The 23,380-nt window shown below is 43.0% G+C and overlaps 1 protein-coding gene across 1 annotated transcript in view; it reads left to right on the top strand.

The window, feature by feature from the left end:
- The first annotated feature begins 4,252 nt into the window (after window positions 1-4,252).
- LOC136463286 (protein DETOXIFICATION 16-like) overlaps window positions 4,253-23,380 on the top strand; it is a 41,863-nt gene continuing 22,735 nt past the window's right edge. The window contains exons 1-3 of the mRNA XM_066462294.1: window positions 4,253-4,522; window positions 4,615-4,817; window positions 4,929-5,010. Of these exons, the coding sequence (XP_066318391.1) occupies window positions 4,253-4,522; window positions 4,615-4,817; window positions 4,929-5,010 (555 nt within the window). The remainder of the gene's footprint in view (window positions 4,523-4,614; window positions 4,818-4,928; window positions 5,011-23,380) is intronic.

Below are 23,380 nucleotides of genomic sequence, written 5' to 3' on the forward strand. Positions count from 1 at the left end.
CATTTCACATTACAAGCAGATGATGCTTTGAAGGAGCTAGTGAGGGATTGGACAATGAAGAAGATGACAACATTGTTCCAGAGTTGGAAGAAGACATTGTATAAAAAGTTTATCTTGAAGAATGCTACGCCGAATTTCAATGCTAAGGCATTTGTCAAGTTGGAGTCCCATTGGGATGCCTTCGTAGAATACAAGATATCTCAAGACAGTGAGGAACGTGTGATGAGGAATCGACAGAATGCCCGACAGAAGCAATACCATCATCGCATGGGATCAGGTGGTTATAAGAGTGCTATTCCCAAGTGGCAGAACCTAGAAGCAGAGATTATTGCCAAGGGAATCATACCTGAAACAATAGAGAAGAATTGGCCTCAACGCGCGAAGAATTGGTTCTACGCTCATGGGGGAAGCCTAGACCCAGACACTGGCAAGCTAATTTTCGGCCAAAAAATTGAGAGAGCAACACAGAGACTAGCTTGTGCTAGGGAAGAAGCTGATAGTGGTGTTTTCAAGCCCAACAAAGAGAAGGATGAATTGACATATGCCCTAGAGAATCCTGAACACGGTGGTCGAACAAGAGGCTATGGGGCGGTTCCGTGGCTACACGCATTCCCAGCAGACAAGGATACCTACAGAAGCCGCCAAAGAAAGAAGGATGAGGAGGCAGAACGAATCCGTGCATTGGAGCAATTTGTTGATGAGTTACGACAAGCATTGCTTGAATCACGTGAACGAGAAAAATCTCTTGAGGCAAGAATGCAGGAGGAGATCAAGAGGCAAGTGCAGCTAGCAATGAGTCAAATGCAATCGCAATCAACGCCGGGAGTCACCATTAGCCCCGTTGGTCAGATGAAAAGCAGTTGTGCTTCTACGGAGCTGCCAGTTATTCAAGACGACGCTGGGTTGCGCTTCCCTGTTGATGACATTACCGAGCCTCTAACAACATGTGAGCTGCACATTCCAGATGGTAATAATGCATCAATCATGATGGCTATCGGGGTTGTATCTCCAATAGACCGAACGAAGACACCAAGAATCCATGGGTCAGTTATTCAACCTGGATATGCTAGCGTCTCGGTCGATAGAGTGCTCAAAGGTTACAGCAATGTTCCTCTTGACATTGAAGGCGGTGATGGGGAGAAGACACTAGGAGAAGCAGAAAAGACATTTATTCAATGGCGCAAACGCTTCATCATCATTCCTGGGGCGCCACCGCTTCCCCTACCTCACCCTAGGTACGAATGAAAGTGAATGAAATATTATTTTCCATTAATTTTCTATTGGCTTAAAAAATAATTGACACACAACTTGTTTTTGTAGCAGGGTCTCCCCCTAGCCTAGCCTAATCATTCATTCCCCATCTCATCACAGCGTCACGGGGGGCGAGATGACTTCATCCCCACGGCGATCGCCAACTCCTACACCGGCCCCATCGCCTCCACAACGATCTCCAACTCCTACACCGGCCCCACCGCCTCCACAACGATCTCCAACGCCTCCACGCCGGTCTCCACCAACACCGGCCACATCGCCTCCACGCCGGTCTCCAACACCGCCCCCACCCCCTCCACAACGACGCACTACAAAGACGTCTAAGGTCCCGGCGGCAAAGAAGACCCCGAGAAAAAGAGTTATTTCTCAAGAAATACTTTCTGAAAAGACTGATGAGCAAATAGCAGCTGAAGAAGACAAAAAAGTGAAAGATTTTTTTATAGATACCAAAAAGAAGAGTCAAGCGAAGCTTAAGGAGAAGCCGTACTTTTACCTACCACGAGAGGTGCTGAGGCAGAAGGTCGATGCTCACAAGAAAAAGATGATTTAACTTCGTAAGCCTTCGCCACTATCAGACTATGACCGCTCCCTCGTGAAGTCACATGATGCAGATAAGAAAAGGAAAAGAGCATCAGGGAAGGATGTCCCACAGCTCGGACAACAGAAGCAACCAATGCAAAATCTTGTTGTTGCTAATCAATATGGTTCCAACATAGAAGTCTATCGACCAGACAACTCTGGAGAAGTGTCGGTTCAAGCCCTTAATGCTTTTTTTCAAGATACTGGTTTAACCTTGGATCAATTGACGGGCAAAGCTCCAATCCAAAACCTAGAAGTTGATACCTGAAAGACTTATAAATATGGCAAAAGTCTGTACAACCCTGCGGCTCTGAATGAATTGGGTACGCAAATGTACTTGCTCAACAAGTGGTACATACAGGCGTGTGGCAGGGGTGAGCAGTGGATCTTTGTCAGATTTAGAGACCATCATTACTTCCGTGGCGATGACATCTTACATATTAGTTTCGAAGAATTGTATCAACTATACCACATGGACGCTCTGGACAAATCAATCATTAGCTCCTTTTGTTTGTAAGTGATTCTTACTTTTATTTAATAAACTCACTTCCATGCGTACGCGTATATAATTATCCTCACATGTAACTTATATTTATATACAGATTCCAGATGTCAGAGCTCCAAAGAATACAAGACACCAGTGTTGGATTCATTGATCCTTATATCGTATTCAAAACCGGTATTATTGTCAAGGAGCGATGGGTATCTGAAGCACAGGAGAATATCATGATGTTCTTCGTGAAGCAGCACAACAAGACAACAATACTTTTCCCGTACAACTTTGAGTAAGTGTTAATAATAATATAGTCTACACATTTTATGTAATATCAATACAACTTATATGCATGTACGTGTGTGTATAAACCAATGCAGTTTTCACTGGATACTCATTGTCATTGAGTTAAACTCAAGTCGGTTACTAATCTTTGACTCGTTGAGAAAAGAACGGGCACTATACCAAGATATGATAGACATTATCTAGGGGTAATTTCGATCTCTCGCGCACAACTATTATTGAATAGACTTTGCCATAATTTATTAACGATCGTACATTATTGGTCGCACAGGGTTTGGAAAGAGTTTATTCGGCAACATCGCAAGGATTGCAAGGCACCACTTAATGTAGTTGAAATACCAGTAAGTTATACTATATACACTTCCCCACGTGTTTAATTACTATATCATACTTCAATTTACGTGTGAGATGATGAGAATAATCTTCTTCTCGTACAGTGGTGTTTGCGGCAGGAACCAGGTAATAACTTGTGTGGATACTACGTTTGTGAATTTATCACTGCGCACATAAGAAGAACTCCTGAAGATGTCCTCAGAGTACGTATATATCAATTTTTATTTATTTTTAAATGAATATATATACATATATGTGTATTAATACTTTTCCTTTTATTTCAAATGCAAGACTGAATGGTTGAAACGAAGGGTCATGCAAAAAGACCATCTGAAAGCAGTTCAAGAGTCAATAGCAGGATATCTTCTAGAAAAAGTGCTAAATCCCAACGGCGAGTTCTACTTTGATCCAAAGGAATAAATGATGTAAATTAAATGTTTATTGATATCGTTATTTTCGAGAACAAGATTATGAAAGTGTTGTATATATACATATATATATATCTATAATATATATAGTTTCATACTTTATTCGAATATAATAATGCTCAAGATGAGAATTAGATGTAATTATACGCATGCGTGTATTTATATTAGCAGCGTAGAATACGTACATAAAAACATATTATATATTAAACAAATACGTGTAACTGAACTGAAAACAAATTAAACAAAAAAAATAAAAAAGAAAAGGAACCTTTAGTCCCGGTTGGGGTTACCAACAGGGACTAAAGGGTACGCCAGGTTGCTCGGCTGGAGGGACCAACCGGGACTAAAGGTCCCTCTTTAGTCCCGGCTCGATGACCCGGGACTGAAGGTTCCACCTTTAGTCCCGGGATCGTTGTCCCGGCGCGGTAATCGGGACTAAAGGCTGTTACCGCCCGGGACAACAAATCCATTCTGTAGTAGTGCATGGTAATAAGCGCCGCCAAAAGTGTTAGATTTAAAAATAAAAAAAATCAGTGTCAAATTTGAAAATAGTTAAAAAAAAGTGTTATAAATAAAAAAAAAACTCCAAAGCATCGTCATTTTGTACTGTAGGCTTTTTATTAGTGCAAGCAGTTTCCTTTCGGCGCTAGGCGGCATATGCAGCAGCCTTTTTATTTCCTGCTTATTGTTGCACCAATATATTGTACTCCAAACTAGTGAGCTCGATCCGTTTACATACAGTATATGCCAAGGTAACAGATCAGTGCCGTCCGTCCGGCTGGATCTCCACTGCTGCCTTCTCGGCTTTTGTACACTTGTGACTGTGAAGCAAGAGAGGGCAAGCATGGAGGAGCCGCTGCTGAGCGCACCGTCGAGCACGGAAAAGCTTCTTCACGGAGGAGGAGGCAAGGACGAGGAGGAGGAGAGCTTGGCGTTGGAGGTGCGCGAGACGAAGCAGCAGCTGTACCTCGCCGGGCCGCTCGTCGTCGGGTTCCTCCTGCAGAACCTGGTTCAGATGGTCTCCGTGATATTGGTCGGCCACCTCGGCGAGCTCCCGCTGGCCAGCGCGTCCCTGGCCACCTCCTTCGCCGGCGTCACGGGCTTCAGCTTGCTGGTGTGGTGGATATCACATCACATCTCCCGCCGTCTCTCTCTCTCGTTTCTCTGATTCATTCCCTCGTTTCTGTCCATGCTTTGCATCGGCAGGCTGGCATGCCGTGCAGCCTTGACACGCTGTGCGGCCAAGCGTTCGGAGCGAAGCAGTACTACCAGCTGAGCGTGTACAATCAGCGGGCCATGCTGGTGCTCGCTCTGGTGAGGATACCGGTGTCGGTGGTGTGGGCCTACACCGGCGAGATCCTTGTCTGGTGCGGTCAGGACCCGGAGATCGCGGCGGCGGCGGGGATCCTGTTCGGGAGGCCGTATCGTATCGTGGATTATTTACTGTTGGCTGGTTTGGTGTGAGAGAAAAACACTGTTCCCGGCTGAAAATTTACGATCGTTTACGAGCAAGCGAACAGGCTGTACATCCGGTGGATTATCCCGGCGCTGTTCCTGTATGGGGCGCTGCAGTGCCAGGTCCGGTTCCTGCAGACACAGAACCTGCACTATTGGAGAAACGGACTGTACTCCCGGTTGTCAACCGCCTTCAGTCCCGGTTTTGAAACCGGGAGTATCAAGTCAGGACTAAAGGTCTCCTTCTTTAGTCCCGGTTTCGCGCTCGGGACTAAAGGCTGTTGGTAAGACCAACTGGGACTAAAGGGCCTCCCGGCCTAGTCACGTGGGAGCGGTCCTTTAGTCCCAGTTGGTATTACCAACCGGGACTAAAAGTTTCTTTTTTTTTCTTTTTTTTGTTTCTATTTTAATTCGTTTTGGTTTTCGAATAGGTTTTCGAATACGTATTCTACGCTGCTAATAATATACGTATTCTATACGTTTATAATGTTCGAACATTTTGTACAAACTAAAGTATGAAACTAACGTATATATTACATGCATATACATATATTGTACGTTATTTTATGTACATATAATATGTATGCATGTGTGTGTATATATATATATTACAATTAAAGGTTGCATTGTATATTCTATCATATCATTGGGATAACAAAATCACTCCATCTAGTTTGGCTTCCATATTTCGTTGACGTCATTGTAGAACTCGCTGGCAGGGTTGAGGACCTGGTCATTAAGAAATCCTGCTATGGTCTCTTGAATTGCTTTCAGTTGGTCACGTCGTATGACTTTTTTCTTCAACCGTAGAGTCTTCAATAAAAGTTAAAGAAAAAGTATTAATATATATATATATATATGTGTGTGTGTGTTGGTCACTTGATTACTTATATATATGAGCAACAAAAGAAATTGTGAATATATGAATATATTTATATAACATACTTTGAGGATCTCTTCAGAAGTTCTTTTTGTGTACGCCCCGATAAACTCGCAAACATAGTATCCGCAGTAGTTGTTCCCCTGTTCTTACCTCAGATCCGGTGAATTGAAAGCATGCATGGTGTTAATTGAATTATATATATATAAATGTAGATAGTACTTACTTTGTGTGCGATTACATCCAGTGGCGCTTTGCAATGTTTCATGTGGTGATTCTCAATGAAACTTTTCCAAACACTGCGCCCAATAAAATAAAACATTAATTTGGTCTTTAATAATTGTTGCAGTTAAGAGATCGAGGTATATATAGTTGCTAGAGAGATCATATTACCCTTGGATAATATCTATCATGTCTTGGTACTCTGTTTGCTCTTTTCTTAACGAGTCTAAGATTCTCAACCGACTATTGGCCATATCGATGACCATCAATATCCAGTGATTGTTGCATATGTTTTTATACACAAATATGATCGACATTAACTAGAGTCAACATATATGTATATATATGGGATATAGCTTAGCTAGTAAGCAAATAATTGAACAAATGTCCATATGATTGACATTAATTATTTAACACTCACTTGAAGTTATAGGGGAAGAGTATGTCCTTGTTTTGTTGGTTCACTAAGAACCTCATGAGATTTTTCTCGAGTTCAGCTTTCCATTGAGGTGGCGGATTAGGGTGTTTGAATACGACATTTGGATCAACGAAACCAACATCATTATCCTTTCTCTTTCTGAGTTCTGTCATCTCATATCTGCATATATAAAAATATAGTGTGAGGATATATAATGTATATATATACATGTAGCTTTATATATACACACTTTAATATTAGAAAATAATCACACTTACAGACAATAGCAGCTAATGAGACTTTTGTCGAGAGAGTCTAGGTGACATAGTTGGTGTAATTCTTCAAACTCGACATATATAACGTCATCGCCACGGAAGTAATGTTGGTTTCTAACTCTGACAGTAACAAAGGCCTCTCCTCGTTCACACGTCGCCATATACCACTTGTTTAGCAGGTACATTTACGTACCTAGTTCACCTAAGGCCTTAGGGTTGTATAGACTCTTTCCACGTTCAAATTTCTTCCAAGGATCCACTTTCAGAGAAGATGATCCTTCAGCGAGCACTTGGGCAAGGTCCAAACCAGTTTCCTCGTAAAACCGAGCCAGCTCCTCAAAATCGACGTCTAAGTCTAAGTTCGAACCATATTCATTACGAACGACAAGAGGGGGTGCTGATTGTTGCGATTGTTGTCCGAGTTGTGCAACACCTTTCCCTGGTCTAGTCTTTTTCTGCGCCGCCTCAAATGACTTGGTGAGAGAGCGGTCGTAGTCCGATTTTGGCCAGGTCTTTTGAGATTCCCGCTTTTTCTGGTCCACCTTCTTTCTTAGAAGATCTGGAGGTAGGTAGAAGTATGATTTCTTCGGGTTGTCCCTCTCTTCTCGTTGCTTTTTTACTTTTTTGAAGAAATTGTCCACATCTTTTTTTTACTGTAGCTTTTAATTCCTTTTCACTTTTCTTGAAAGACAGTTTTTGGGGAATAACTTGGATTAGATGAGGCTTTCTTCTTTGCCGGCTGGTGGGACAATGACTTTGTTTGTGGGGCGGACCTCTTAGGAGCTAGCTTCCTCTTAGTCATCAAAGGAGGTGGGGCAGCTGTTGGAGGCGTTGGAGACCTCCTTGGAGGTGGCGGCGGTAGCGTCGTTGCCACCTAATTGCTCGGAGCACTATGATGATCTAGAGATTGAATAATTGGACTTAGGTTGGCGGAGGCCTTGCTGTGTGATTACAAAAAAGAATAATTAGGCATAAGAAATTGTTATTATTAATCATACATGTCAATAGAAAGTTTGTGAAAAAAATGTTTCGTTCACTTTTGTCCGCACCTATTGTCTGGCAGTTGAGGAAGCGGCGGTGGAGTAGAGACCCCAGGAATAATGATGTAGCGCTTGTGCCATAGTATGAATGTTTTCTCTGCTTCTCCTAGAGTCTTCTCCCCATCACCTCCTGGAATGTCAAGAGGCAGGTCACTAAAACCTTTGTTAACTCTATCCACTGAGACGCTAACATATCCAGGTGGTATTATTGCCCCATGGATTCTTGGTGTCTTGGTAGGATCTGGAGGAGAAAAAACACCGAGAGCCACCATGATTGTGGCATTCTCTTTTGGAATATGTAGCTCACATGATGTAAACGGTGCAGTGATGTCATCCACGGGGAAACGTAGCATTGCGTCATCTTGATTTGGCAACTCCGTGGAAGCGCAGCTGCTTTTCAACTGATTAGGGGGGCTAATATTAATGTTCATTCCTGGATCTGATGCCTGCCTCTAGGCACTCATTGCTATTTGCACTTGCTTTATGATTTCATCCTGCATTCTAGCTTGCATGTCTTTTTTGCGCTCCTGTGCTTGAAGCAACGCCTCCCGTGACTCATGAACCAATTCCTCCAACCTGCTGATCCGCGCTGCATCCTCATCCTTCCTTCTCTGTCGGCTTCTGTAGGTATCTCTGTCATCAGGGAAACCATGCTCCCAAGAAATATTTCGTCCTAAACCTCTCGTTCGGCCACTGTGTTCAGCGGTCCCAAGGGCATACGTCAGTTCATCCTTCTCTCTATTGGGCCTGAACGCACCAATAGCTTTAGCTTGTAGAGCATAAGACAATCTTTGTGTTGCTCTTTCGAGTTTTGTGCCATGAACCAGCTTCCCAGTCTCTAGGTCCAGTCTTCCCCCATGAGCGAAAAACCAATTCTTTGCACGTGTGGGCCAATTGAGTGATTCTGGTGCGATACCCTTGGCAAGAATATCCGCTTCCATTTTCTCCCACTTGGGAATGGCAGTCGCGTAGCCACCTGATCCCATGCCATGGTGGTATACCTTCTGTCGAGCATTCTCTTGGTTCCTTCTCACCCGTTCTTCACCCTCTTCCGATGTCTTGTACTGTACAAAATCATTCTAGTAGGGCCTCAACTTCGCAAGCGGGCCGCTAATATTAAAATTGGGCGTTAGGTTCTTCTTGACGTATTTCATGTATAGGGATTTCTTCCAAGTCTGGAATTGTGTGGCCATCTTCTTCATAGCCCACTTTCGAACTAGTTCCTTCAATTCATCATCGTTGATAGCATCATAATCATCCGCTTGCAACGTGAAATGTTGAAGGATATCATCTCAAATTAAATTCTTATCAAGATCAGAGACAAAACTAACATGAGGCTCGTTGATCTTTTGCTTCCATTCATGGGCACTGATCGGAAGTCTGTCCCATACAAGGCACCCATAGTGTTGCACGAATTTCCTTGCATGTGGACCAAGCGGTTCGCCTGTCTTGATATTGAATTCCGATATTATGTAGCGCCCCTCCAATGGCTTTTTCGGGCCTCGAATTTTTTTGCTTTTCGCCGTTGTGGTCGTCGATCCAGAGGGCTACGTATAAAAAGAATAAATCAATATCATGTGTACACATAATAGATGATAGATGTTCAAATATATATATAAATATAATATTCAAATATATATATAAATATAATATTCAAATATATATATAAATATATATACCTCGCTAGTATTTTCTTGCACAATATTTTCTTGGTTATCTTCAAGAGCCAGGTATTGTCTCCTGTCATCTACATCCTGCTGGTCACCATCGGCAAATTGAGTGCTGGTGTTGATAATATTTATCATTTCTTCATCCATGTTGTCTCTTGAGGCAGCCATCTAGCTTTTACACCACCAGATATATCTATAAAAAATAAAAACTATATCTACAAAATGAACTCCTACAGGATAGTAACATTTGTAAAAATCATTTCTGTATCTGTACTCCAGTAGACTCTATTGATTACTCTATGGTTTTCGAAAAGTTCGTCAAAGGAGACTTTGGTAAAAGTAAGATATTGATGCAACAAATGTAATAACAGCACTCTAGGTATATATAACCCAGTGGGGAAGAGGAGAGCAACGAATGAACAAGAACCCATCCAGACAGAGAGGAACAAGTGCTTCTCTCCATATAGTAATTCGTCCCAACAACACAATGGTGCTTGCCAACAAGGTTGCTAGTGTTGTGTCGTTGGCATTTTTCATGGCCGTGGCCATGGTCATTGTGGCAGGTAAGTAATTCACATGATATTTTCGCAGGTTAACAGAAGAATGGGAGTGTACACACATAATAATCGTTTATCGTTTATATTTATATATGTACTACGTTTGGGTACGGTGATTGACAGACTACTGCGACGATATCGGGACGTGTGAATAAATAACCATCCGTACTAGTTGACCTTGCTTATGTGATCATCTCGGCGAGCATTTCTCCACCGGACGGCACCGTACTTGGCCACGGAAGAGCTCCAATTCTACGAGGAAGGGAACATGGTCTTCCACGACTGTTGCCGCTCTCCCTCGTAGAATCAAAGCTCCTCCTTGACGTCCGTTACCGCTCGGTAGAGAACATGCTCGCCGAGCTAAACACGGTCCGCGAGTTCAACTATTATGGATTTTCTACAATTTTCTAACTAGTCCGCGCCAAGGAGGCGAAGGTATGCCTGCTCGAGTACGAGAACTATGTGCCCTGCTACTACGTCACAGACACCGTCGAACGTCTCGGATCTGGAGGCCGGAATCCGCAAGTTCAACTAGTACGTGCGTTCTAAGCGACGGACGGATGGAGCCAACGAGCCAATGCCAACTTGCCCATCGAACGCCTCCTGTACGCCATCCATGCCCACTTGGGCACGTCAAACGCCATCGGCACTGCTTTGCGCTCGACGCAGCTACCGACGCCCCTAGGCATCTGCCGCTACCACCATGGGCTTAAGTTTTTCCTCAACCGAAGCCACCCTCCCCGCAGCCGTGGTTGTCGCCGCTTCCCTCCTCGCAGCCGTGACCATGAACAGGAGCGTGCAGAACTCTAATCTCCCCGCACCGGCGACACCCAAGCTGAAAGGGATGGCAGGCATGACATTCTGGCCACCTGCAATGACCTTCGCCACATCGGCAGCACCCACCACCGACCAGATGCGAGACGGTCCGAGCACACACTCATACACAAATAAAATCTACAAATAAATATACACACACTATTGCTCACATATAGCACGGCGAGCAACACAAGCATGATGGCTGGAGGTTTTAATCAAGTCAACGACGAGGATGAGCGCGTTGACGAGGACGACGAGCATGGAGGACGACGAGGATGGCCGGAGGTGATCTCTCGACGACGAGGATGCGACGGGGACGACGACGACGATGAGGATCGACGACGGCGATGAGGCCGCGGTGGATCCAAATCAGATTTGGGTGAGGGCGAGGATGATGGCGGCAGATCCGGGTCTAGGCGCCGTGCACGAATGGGAGAGGCGCGAGCCAGGGCCGTTGGCGGAGATGGCGAGAGACGGGAGAGGCACGTGGAGGCGTCTAGAGGCTATGAGGAGCGGCGGTGGCGCGGTGGCTCTTGGGCGAAGAATGAAGATGATGAATGGGGAGAAGAAGATGAGGCGATATATATTTGGCGGATCTTTAGTCCCGGGTGAAGCCACGGACCGGGACTATAGAACCTTTAGTCCCGGGTTATGGTAAAGTGAAGCCACGGCCCAGGACTAAAGAACCTTTAGTCCCGGCTGATGGTAAGAACCCAGACTAAAGGTCTGACCTTTAGTCCCAGGTGCAGCCATGACCCGGGACTAAAGTTATTTTTTTGGCGGGCCACGAAAACGTAGCCAACCTTTAGTCCCGGGTGGTTGATCGATCCAGGAGTAAAGGTGGGCTGCAGTTGGTTCCAAACATTTTTCCCTTTTTTATTTATTTCTTTTATATAAATATGCAGAGAGTTATTAATTGCCTAATAAATAAAATATCATCCAAAAAATTATAATAAATATTTCTGGACTTGGTTTTGCATTATTATACACAACAAAAATTTGTAACCTAAACTCTTTTATTTTACTGTATAAATATTTAACATAGTATAAATAATAATTACAATTTGCACCATGCAAAAATATACTACTTGATTAAAATCATTAAAACTATTACTTTTTGACAGGAAATAAGTTTTCACATCTTATTAACGTTGATCATTTGGTTTTTCATCACACATTCTCCACAGGAAATCCACCGTCAAGCAGAAAATTCATTTAAACCGTAAAAAATATGAAAACACAATAAAAAAATCTGAAGTCACAGTTATTACATAATAGGTCTAATACATCACTATATATATCAAGCGAGCATAGTAGTGAACTTCTTCTTAACATATATCCCTTGGTTATGATTGCGCCGTAACCAAGGAGTGTCCTCATCATTTAGCTGGATGATTGGGTATTTGTTCACTGTGAAGGGTGGAATTCTGTTATCCTTTTCATAATCTTCTGATATATCTAACTTGTCTTCAATTTCGATGACATTTCTTTTCCCTGAAAGAACTATGTGGCGCTTTGGCTCATTGATTGGGTCATTGTTGTTTTCCCTCTCTTCGGTTTTGTAGACATGTCCTTGACATAGAACACCTGATTCACATCCTTGGCAAGGACGAACGGTTCGTCTTTGTACCCAATATTGTTGAGGTCCACGGTTGTCATTCCGTACTGGTTGTCGACTGCTACCCGCCTCCAGTCGCCTTTACCCATTGACACTTGAACAAAGGTACCTTAAAAGTAGGTGCATAGTTTAGTTCCCATATCTCCTCTATGCGACCATAATATGTTTGCTTATTTCTATTAGGGTCGGTGGCATCTATGCGGACACCACTATTTTGGTGGTGCTCCTTTTATCTTGGGCTACTGTGTAAAATGTATTCCCATTTATCTCGTACCCTTTGTATGTGAGGATATGCCACGATGGCTGCCTAGCTAACAAATACAGTTGCTCATCAATACTCTCATCACCCTGACATTCTTTTTGCAACCAGTCGTTGAAAGTTTCTGTCACGGAACCGACCAATTTATAAGAGCACAAGTACAAAAACAATCGCTGAAAATGATCAAATTCTTGAACTTGTGCCCATATAAACCCGGTAGTCAACAGAAATCTCGAAGGATTTCAAACCAACTTGCATACAACCAAGATCATAGTAATTCAACATAACATATCGTATGTTACAACATTTCGCAGACGTTCGCAAATAGATTACATCATCATAGAGTCATCGTTATTACAAAACAAGTCTTGTAAAACATGCGAAAGCAAATAGTTTGACTTACACACCCGAGTTCAATACAAATACTGGTTCACTGATCACAATCCCGCAAAAGCATTCAAATAAGAGAAATGGAGATCATGCCCATGATCTAGTCTTCATCATCCGCCGGGTGGAGACAATACTTACAGAATCCCTGATATAGTAGGTCATCTGTAACAAGAGGGAATAAACCCTGAGTACGAGAATATACTCAGCTAGACTTACCCGTCGAAAACCAAAATAAATGACACCAAGGATTATGCATAGCTTCATTTAGTGGATCTGGCTGACACTTTCTTTTTGCAGAAAAGCTTAAGTAATAAGATCAACTCTTAACCTGAACTAGCAGTGACTTTTAGCCATTAACCTGTCCTCTATATTAGCACATGTACTAAGCAATCATTTTATTAGGGTGCAAACATTAATAACCATATCAGGTATTCATTGTGGCAACCTTATCATCATCATCCATTTAACCATATCGTTAAATTAATTGAATCTACGTTGCCGCTGCTCAGTCAAGTTCTCACTATCCGGGAGAGACGGCGAATCGAATCGATTCCTATCTAGCTAGAGGGGTATTCCTAAACACAAACCCTGCTTCCCCCATCAGGGTCGCAAACGAGTCACCTTTGGTACGATTCAGGAGTCGCGAGTCTGAATAGATCGACATTCTCAGAGAACCACTCTGCCAAGGTTGTTCGGGACTCTAACCCGCCTTGGACTTATGCCAATGGCTCTCCGCACATCCTTACTACCTCTAGAATACATGCCACTGCTAGCGTCCCCGGCCTGAGTCGAGCTACTAGGCTTCGCGGTCAGAATGACTTATCTGGCCAACTAAGTGTTAGGCTGCGTTCAATGTGACAGAACCGCCCAATTTATACAAGATCAAGTATGGCTGTCCCTGCTTAACACGTTGACACGCGCATACTCTCACTTATATAAACCCGGTAGTCCGCCGAGTGTCACGCAGGACCTCGGTAAATCAACATCACAACCAAGATCGCGTGATTAAGCAAATACACATCACATACACAGAGTTGCAGCGGAAATAATATTACAAATAGGTTCGTAAATAATACTACAAGTTTGGATTTCAAAACCGATTAGTGAAAACAACATTGCTTTCGAAGGATTTTATTAATATAAGTTCCAAATACATTGCTAGCATAAGTGACATCCTCAGATTAAAAGCATATAGATGAGAATAAATATAGAGTCACCGAGCCCACCGGCGGTTAGCCACCATCTTCAACAGGCCGAAACCTCACCTGCAACATGGTGGGATAAACCCTGAGTACTCGAATGTACTCAGCTAGACTTACCCGTCATAAACTAGAAATAAAATTGACTCCAAGGAGTATGCAAGGCTTTATAAGTGGAGGTAGCTTGACAACATTTTGCATAAAAAGCGATTAACTCAATTATACAATTATAATTCTGTCATCAAGTTAATTAGAACTATCCATCTCTAGATTAGCAACTATCCTGTGCCAAACATGTGGTATATCTTTTTAGAGCATACAATAGTAACCATAGCCGGTATTGAAATTCCAATTTTATCCGAACCATCATGTTTCATAACACAGTTACTACGATGTTGGAGCTAGCCAAGTTTCTCACTATCCGGGAGAGACGGCGATTCGAATCGATTTCAACCAGCTGGGAGTTTATTCCTAACACAAACCCAGGTCTACCAGCCACGATAGCCTTAGGTCACCTTTGATACAACTCAGGTACACATTTCGTGGGTCCGTACCGCGCCGCACAATCTGGAACACCAGATGCCAGGATGCTCAGGCCAAGCCTGCCCTTGGGCTCAGTCTGATCGTTCCCCGGAAGGAGCGCACAACAGAACGGTTCCCGGCCTGAGTTGAATTACTCGGCTTCGCGGTCGGAACAAATTATCCGGCCAGCTAAGTGAGAGACATGCGTTCAATCTTGTCAGAAGTTCCAACAACGGTACGGTCCTTAATCGGCACAGACGGAATCACATGAGTCAACCTACCATCGACTCCGCCCGGCCTTGATTTACTTTTCAACCCATGGTTCTTTTCCACGATAGCAGATATAGCCAACCGTGCTCCGGTATCCACCTATATCTCGCAGGTGACAGGACATCACCCGACTTCTACCGGTCTAAGCATGGCTAAGCATATATTCGATCCTGGACCTATGCCGGTTAAAGGTGTAATATCTGGACAAGGAATGTACATGCATCAAGTGGTTTCATTCAACTCTTATAACCTAATGCATCAATCATAAATACGTAGTAAACATTTGTAAATTACTGGGAGACTTATAATGCTCCGGGGCTTGCCTGGGATCTGACACAAGTCAGTTCAGTTAGCTTGCTCCATCTTGACGACGTCTCCACTCTAGGCATGCACTCCAGGGTCCTTCCATCCTCGGGATGGATCCACCAACACCATCTTTGGGTTTGGCTCCAACATCTCGTCCTTCACGTGGTGCATCTAGCGTACCTAGATGAGATGCAAGATGCAAGTGCATGAATATGAAGAATAGTACCATGAGACGCATCACAAATAGCAAGCAATACAAGCATCGTTTACACTAAACACACTTAAGTACTTTGCGATGCTTAACTTAACATCACCCAATCTATCATGCTAAGATAACAAAGAATATTATACATGGCACATAAGTCTCACAAGATCTCAGGTGTATCTAACTTAATTACCAAGGACGTGAACCACACCTAGCAACATGCAAAGCAAGTCAAGGTGAAGCAACAACTATAACCGGAATATGCCAATTTCTGGACTTGCAAACAGCAGCTTCATAAATCAATCATATCTAGAGTTTTATAAATCCAATGATATGAGACAAGACATTCTAGAAAGCTTAGGAAATTATCTACATTTCATCTTCAATCATCTCAGCATGATTCCCAAGTTATCATGACCAAACATGCCAATCTTTTAAGTCTGCGCAGAATGTAATCAAAATCTGACAGTAGACTTGTTAAGCATGCAACTCCTAAACTATCAGACCTAGGATCATGAAAATTTAACACAAGCAAGATAAGATAATCATCTACGACTTTTGTATTTACCAAAACTACAGTAAACATCATTTACACCATGAAACTAGTTGCACAAGTAACACTTGCACCAGCAGCCTAAACAGCAGAGGCACAGCTATGGATAGAAAACTTATAGGAACTTTAGAGAAGCATAAATGGAGTTCTAGACCTCTGACAAACAGGATTCTTAACTTTATGGAAAGCTTATAAAGTTACCTACAACTTTCTTATTATCATCTTAAGATGATTTCATAGTTAACAAGGTCAATTAAACCAAGGAAGACGTCTCTATCCAAAACATGAACAGAAACTGATATGCTACTTTAAACAGCTATAAGTTGAGTTCCGCATGTCCAATAATTATGGTTCTGGAATTTTTGGAAAGCTTAACAAATTGTGAACAACTTTGCTACAAACATCTAGAACTAATTCTGCTACTAACAAGGTCACACATGGCACACAAAGCAACCCTGTCTGGGTTTGGGCAGAAACTGCCACAGTACTTTAAACAACTATAGCTAAACACATACTTAACCAAAAATTGTGCTCTTTAGCTTTTTGAAAAGCTTATGAAAATTACTACAACTCATTTATTATCAACAAGGCATGATTCATAACTGAACTGAGCCAAACAATGCATACATGCAGAACTGTCCAGAATAGAAGCAAAGCAGTATATGTCATTTTTTATTTTTATAACTCTAAAAATATAAATCCTAAACTCATGAAATTTTTACCAGACAACAACAATCATCTTAGTAGCACTCCACAAAATTTTCACAATTATTTGAGCACAACAACTGCAGTTATAAAAAAAACAAATAAGACTAGCATTCAAACCCTAACTGCACAAATCCATTTTTACAGCTACAACTTTAAACTAAAACCTGACATATTATAGATCTAGTGCATAGAGAATTTCACAAGGATTCCAAAAAGTCCTCATTTGCTAATTTACGAATTTCCTATGATTTACTATGAAGTTTCAAAGTTTTACCCGATTTACAACAAATAAGTCCTCGGAAGCACTATTCACTTGAGTCAATGACATTGCAGCTAGGCCCCTGACTTACGTCGAATTCTAGTAAACAGTCCCTGACGGGATTAGGAAGCAGAGGAGGCACTGTGGCTCGTCGGTGACGGTCGTAGGGGGCTCTTCGGCGATGGTGGAGCGGCGGCGGAGCACCGGGAGGTCCACGCGCACTCGTAGGGCTGCTCCGCTCGGCAGAAGCTTGCCCATGGTGGCCTGACCACGAGCACAGGAGCCTGCGGCGAACTGCGGCTCCGGTGGTGGCGGCCATGGTGACGGAAACGGCCGGTGGCAGCGGGGAGGAGTCACGGCTGTGTCGAGGTGGTGAGGCACACCCACGGACGGCCGCAGCTAGGGCCGCGGCTGCCCCTGGCCGCCTGGCCGCACAGCGCCTGCGGGCGCGCGGCTGTTTGCCATGGCCGGCAAGCGGCGACTGCGAGCGACTGGAGAGCGAGAGAGCGAGTGGAGAGCGAGCCGGAGACAACAAGGGAGGCAGAGGGGCGAGTGAATGAAGCTCGGGCTCTCTAAATCGACGTGCGCGGCGACGTGGTGGGCATGCGAGAGAGCGTCGGGCCACGCGGCGGAGAAGCGCTGCGGCCGGTCGGCCATGCTTCTGTTCTGAAGATTCAAAAATGTAATACCACCTCAAACTTACGACTGAAGTTCGATTTTCTCCCCTCCATATCTCTCGAAACGATTAGTAATTTGATCAACCAATTAGACCGTATGATAGAGCTACATGAGTACAACAACTTTGATTAAGGGACCTAGGATTGATTTGGCCTATTTTGAGAGATAAAAGGCTGCAAAGTAGGCTACCTGAAACTGAATCCTGAGTTTCAGTTTCAAGTCGACTGAAACTGCATTCTTCACCCTCTTCTAACTCATAAACGGAGTGACGAAAAACCAAACCAATTGCGCGGTGTCGTAGAGCTACATGAGGACGACAACTTTGCTTAAATAAGTTTGGCCAAGTTCGACACGGTTTGCAAACTAAAAATCACCAAAGGCAGGTACATGGAAACGGAAATCACGAATTTCAGTCATTCCAGACTTAGCCAATTTTTGAAGCTTCAAAACAGTACTGGATTCAATTTCGTGAGCTTGATTTGACCAAGCTAGGTTCAGAATTAGCTCTGGGACATTAAACAAAGTTTGTTCCCCGTGATATGGTCTACAACTTTTATTTAAGGCGCAACATCATATTTGGTAAATAAGACCAGGTTCCACTATGATTAGAGTGGCATCATGATAAAGCTTTAAACTATGGTTTTAGTCCAATTGAGACATTTTCTTGGCATTTGCTCAACATGAACCTTTCATGACTTTTGTTGTAGAGTTCATCTAGAGTCATTTTGGCAAGGTTGCAAGGTTTGGTTGATGACCTATATTTCCATTCGCTTAATAGTGCAATTCAAGCACTTAGTAAAACCATTCCAACAAGGATATAACTTATCATTTCATGTGACTTTTTAAATCCAAACTTCATGAAACTTTTCCAGTGCCCAATATAGATGGGTATTGATGTGCGACACATGAATATATCCCAAACACACCACCCAAGCATATATCTTGAAAAGGGTCTATAGGTGAGCAAAGGTGAAATCCAAGCTTAGGTTGGGCTCCTGTTAATAGATTCGGCTTTCACATATTCATCGCCACCTAACTTGCCATGTTTGAGCTCAAACTCATTGTTTAACTGGTGACAAACACCTAGGGTGTTACAGCCCTCCCCCCTTAAAGGAATTGCGTCCCGAGATTCGATGCGAAAAACTCTTAAGGGAAGAGAAACATGTCATCAAGTTTCCAACATCAGTGATAGCATTAGGCTACTTAACTTTGGAGTATCAGAGAGACTAATTTGGTCACAACACTTTCTGATACTTGCTCTTCGTCGTAAGTTGTTGTCTGAAGAATTTCTTTCGTTGGCGTCCATAAAGCATTGTTACTTTGGGAGGAATCCAAGATAGCACGGTCCTGCGTACTTCATGGTGCAGTGGCGCAGTAAGTTGATTTGATTAACACTATAGCAAAACTAGCTTTGTTGAACTACATTGGACATTGAAGCTTCCTTTCTAATCCAACGAGAATGACATAAGTTGCTCACTAGATGATCGACGTCATTACAGGGATAGTCCAGTAGAGTCACTTGTCTACCATCTCTTGTAGTCTATTAATGTTCTTATCAGTGACCTGTTCTTCAAAGGTTATCCTTTGGATGACTCCAGAAGGAAGTCCTATTGTATCTAGTTCGACATACAGATCTTTTGATACGATAAGGAGAGATAACCAAGGAGGAGCTCACGTGAAAATAACACATCGAAGCAGTTCTATAATGGATCATGACTAGAAACTTCGATACCAGCGCGTGCCGAGCAGCACAACCTTGTGGCTGCAGTCCACAGGATGCCCTCGGTTTCATCGCGGCACCATAGATTGCTAATCGTGGCACCATTACTGAACATACAACCCACAAGCATTCTCACGTAGCACAAATTTGGTTGCATAGGTGCAAGCATTATACGAAGGAGGGATAGCAAACAAAGGTAGTCACAAAGTTAGAAGTCAACAAGTAGGGGATCCGCAGATCAAAACACCGCGCAAGAGAACATAGCCTAAATGCCCAAGACAGCTAAGCAGGGGACTCTTGCAAAATTTCCATATACGCCTTGTGTCCCCTAAAGTGATTGCCAGGTAAAGATGACCACAGGATTTGGTCTTCCCGCGCTGCAACATGGGATCAAGACAGATAATTGTCCATAGACTTGAGAGTGTTGGAGACAAAACAAACGAGATTCGAGGGACAGAGCCAAGGCACTGACTAAGGATTCAGTGGATAAAGTAACGACATGATCTGCTAGGAAAAGGTTCCAAAGCCAGAGTAGATAGCGGTTAGTATTGCATCAGATCATCTGTAGGAGAAGGAGCAATGAAGTCTGACAAGGATTTCGGAGCAAGGTCCTTCCACACAAGAGCGGGACAACCACGACACATGTAAGCGTTCAAGAGAACAAAACTTGGGCCTAAGGTCAAGAAAAGGCATGGATAAAGATCTTCGTAGCGCAACATTCAATGGCTAGCAATCACGTGTACCGGCTCAGGCTCCTAAAAGAGAACTTAAATGGGAGACGACAACCAAGAAATTATCAAAACTTAGACGCCGTTCTAGGATAGCGCTCTTCAACACTCGTATGCTTACCGAGGACAAAAGAGTGACAGCTACGGCACTACCTAGATAACGAGCATCCACACCTACATCCTGGCCTTAAACACGCCTTTCGAAACACTCAATCCAATTAGCTTAAATGACTATTACTAAGCACAAGGTTCGTTCATAATAAGCAGTTACCTACAGCAACACTACTACACATATTATGCGAACATGGTAGTAAGGTACTGTTATCCTTTATTTCCTTTTTACAGAGTAGGTGGATATCTCTACAAAACAAGTTTTACTTACATTTAGCAATTTAGTTTTCAAAGGGGTGAACCTTTTGCTAACTATCATCTTGTCACCTATTTCCTTTGGAAGCAAACATACAAAGCAAAGCTAATCACATCCTATCTTCAAGCACAGCTATTCAAGCGGCATGGAACAAGGCATTTTGTCTATCCTCACACAGGGAAGATAGTAACATCACATTGATCACAAGTTACATAGTATTAGAACAAGGTGAGGGAAGCATATTTATGCACAAGCACAATCATGATGCATGCTCGTCCTACTCGTCCTCACAAAATTGCCAGCCTAAGGCGGCAATCACGTTCTATGTCGGTGGCATAACACGTACTCTCTCGATATATATAGCTAGTCGTCAGCTACATTCAATCTACGCATTCGTGGTTAGCATACCTGCAGGCAAATTCATTGCAGCCCATCCCCACAAGAGATAAATAAGCACTTAATGAAAGCAGTAAACTAAGATACTCCCCATATATATATCCCTAGATATATATACTTCGGTATCCATAGCTACCCGACAGATATACCCACAATTAAGTACCTTCATATATACATGGGTGTAACATGTAAATATTCCAGTAACCATAGCTAACTCTTCCCTAGACCGACAGTTGGACGGTCAGGCTCTCACAACTCACACTTACCTGGGCGTAGAGGCAATTGATCCAGACATTACCATTCAAGTGAACGGCATCCATACAATAGCACGCCGTATGGACGACGAAAGTAAAAATTGCAATAAAGTACATCCCCCAAAGTTAGTACTTAGATAGCTACCTAATAGTCCTTAACTGGGCATAAAGGAGGATGTCGCTAGCATAATGTTGCAAATTAGTTTTAACAAATTTGCCTGTAGCTAAAATTTTAGTCAAAATAGGCTTTTTAAAACAAAACTTTGTTTTGAAAACTAAGTACATGACAGTATTATGCTTAATCTCGCTCTGATACCAGCTGTGACAGAACCGCCCAATTTATACAAGATCAAGTATGGCTGTCCCCGCTTAACACGTTGACACGCGCATACTCTCACTTATATAAACCCGGTAGTCCGCCGAGTGTCACGCAGGACCTCGGTAAATCAACATCACAACCAAGATCGCGTGATTAAGCAAATACACATCACATACACAGAGTTGCAGCGGAAATAATATTACAAATAGGTTCGTAAATAATACTACAAGTTTGGATTTCAAAACCGATTAGTGAAAACAACATTGCTTTCGAAGGATTTTATTAATATGAGTTCCAAATACATTGCTAGCATAAGTGACATCCTCAGATTAAAAGCATATAGATGAGAATAAATATAGAGTCACCGAGCCCACCGGCGGTTAGCCACCATCTTCAACAGGCCGAAACCTCACCTGCAACATGGTGGGATAAACCCTGAGTACTCGAATGTACTCAGCTAGACTTACCCGTCATAAACTAGAAATAAAATTGACTCCAAGGAGTATGCAAGGCTTTATAAGTGGAGGTAGCTTGACAACATTTTGCATAAAAAGCGATTAACTCAATTATACAATTATAATTCTGTCATCAAGTTAATTAGAACTATCCATCTCTAGATTAGCAACTATCCTGTGCCAAACATGTGGTATATCTTTTTAGAGCATACAATAGTAACCATAGCCGGTATTGAAATTCCAATTTTATCCGAACCATCATGTTTCATAACACAGTTACTACGATGTTGGAGCTAGCCAAGTTTCTCACTATCCGGGAGAGACGGCGATTCGAATCGATTTCAACCAGCTGGGAGTTTATTCCTAACACAAACCTAGGTCTACCAGCCACGATAGCCTTAGGTCACCTTTGATACAACTCAGGTACACATTTCGCGGGTCCGTACCGCGCCGCACAATCTGGAACACCAGATACCAGGATGCTCAGGCCAAGCCTGCCCTTGGGTTCAGTCTGATCGTTCCCCGGAAGGAGCGCACAACAGAACGGTTCCCGGCCTGAGTTGAATTACTCGGCTTCGCGGTCGGAACGAATTATCCGGCCAGCTAAGTGAGAGGCATGCGTTCAATCTTGTCAGAAGTTCCAACAACGGTATGGTCCTTAATCAGCACAGACGGAATCACATGAGTCAACCTACCATCGACTCCGCCCGACCTTGATTTACTTTTCAACCCATGGTTCTTTTCCACGATAGCAGATATAGCCAACCGTGCTCCGGTATCCACCTATATCTCGCAGGTGACAGGACATCACCCGACTTCTACCGGTCTAAGCATGGCTAAGCATATATTCGATCCTGGACCTATACCGGTTAAAGGTGTAATATCTGGACAAGGAATGTACATGCATCAAGTGGTTTCATTCAACTCTTATAACCTAATGCATCAATCATAAATACGTAGTAAACATTTGTAAATTACTGGGAGACTTATAATGCTCCGGGGCTTGCCTGGGATCCGACACAAGTCAGTTCAGTTAGCTTGCTCCGTCTTGACGACGTCTCCACTCTAGGCATGCACTCCAGGGTCCTTCCATCCTCGGGATGGATCCACCAACACCATCTTCGGGTTTGGCTCCAACATCTCGTCCTTCACGTGGTGCATCTAGCGTACCTAGATGAGATGCAAGATGCAAGTGCATGAATATGAAGAATAGTACCATGAGACGCATCACAAATAGCAAGCAAGACAAGCATCGTTTACACTAAACACACTTAAGTACTTTGCGATGCTTAACTTAACATCACCCAATCTATCATGCTAAGATAACAAAGAATATTATACATGGCACATAAGTCTCACAAGATCTCAGGTGTATCTAACTTAATTACCAAGGACGTGAACCACACCTAGCAACATGCAAAGCAAGTCAAGGT

This window comes from Miscanthus floridulus, chromosome 7 (assembly GCF_019320115.1).
Source record: "Miscanthus floridulus cultivar M001 chromosome 7, ASM1932011v1, whole genome shotgun sequence".
Taxonomy (NCBI): domain Eukaryota; kingdom Viridiplantae; phylum Streptophyta; class Magnoliopsida; order Poales; family Poaceae; genus Miscanthus; species Miscanthus floridulus.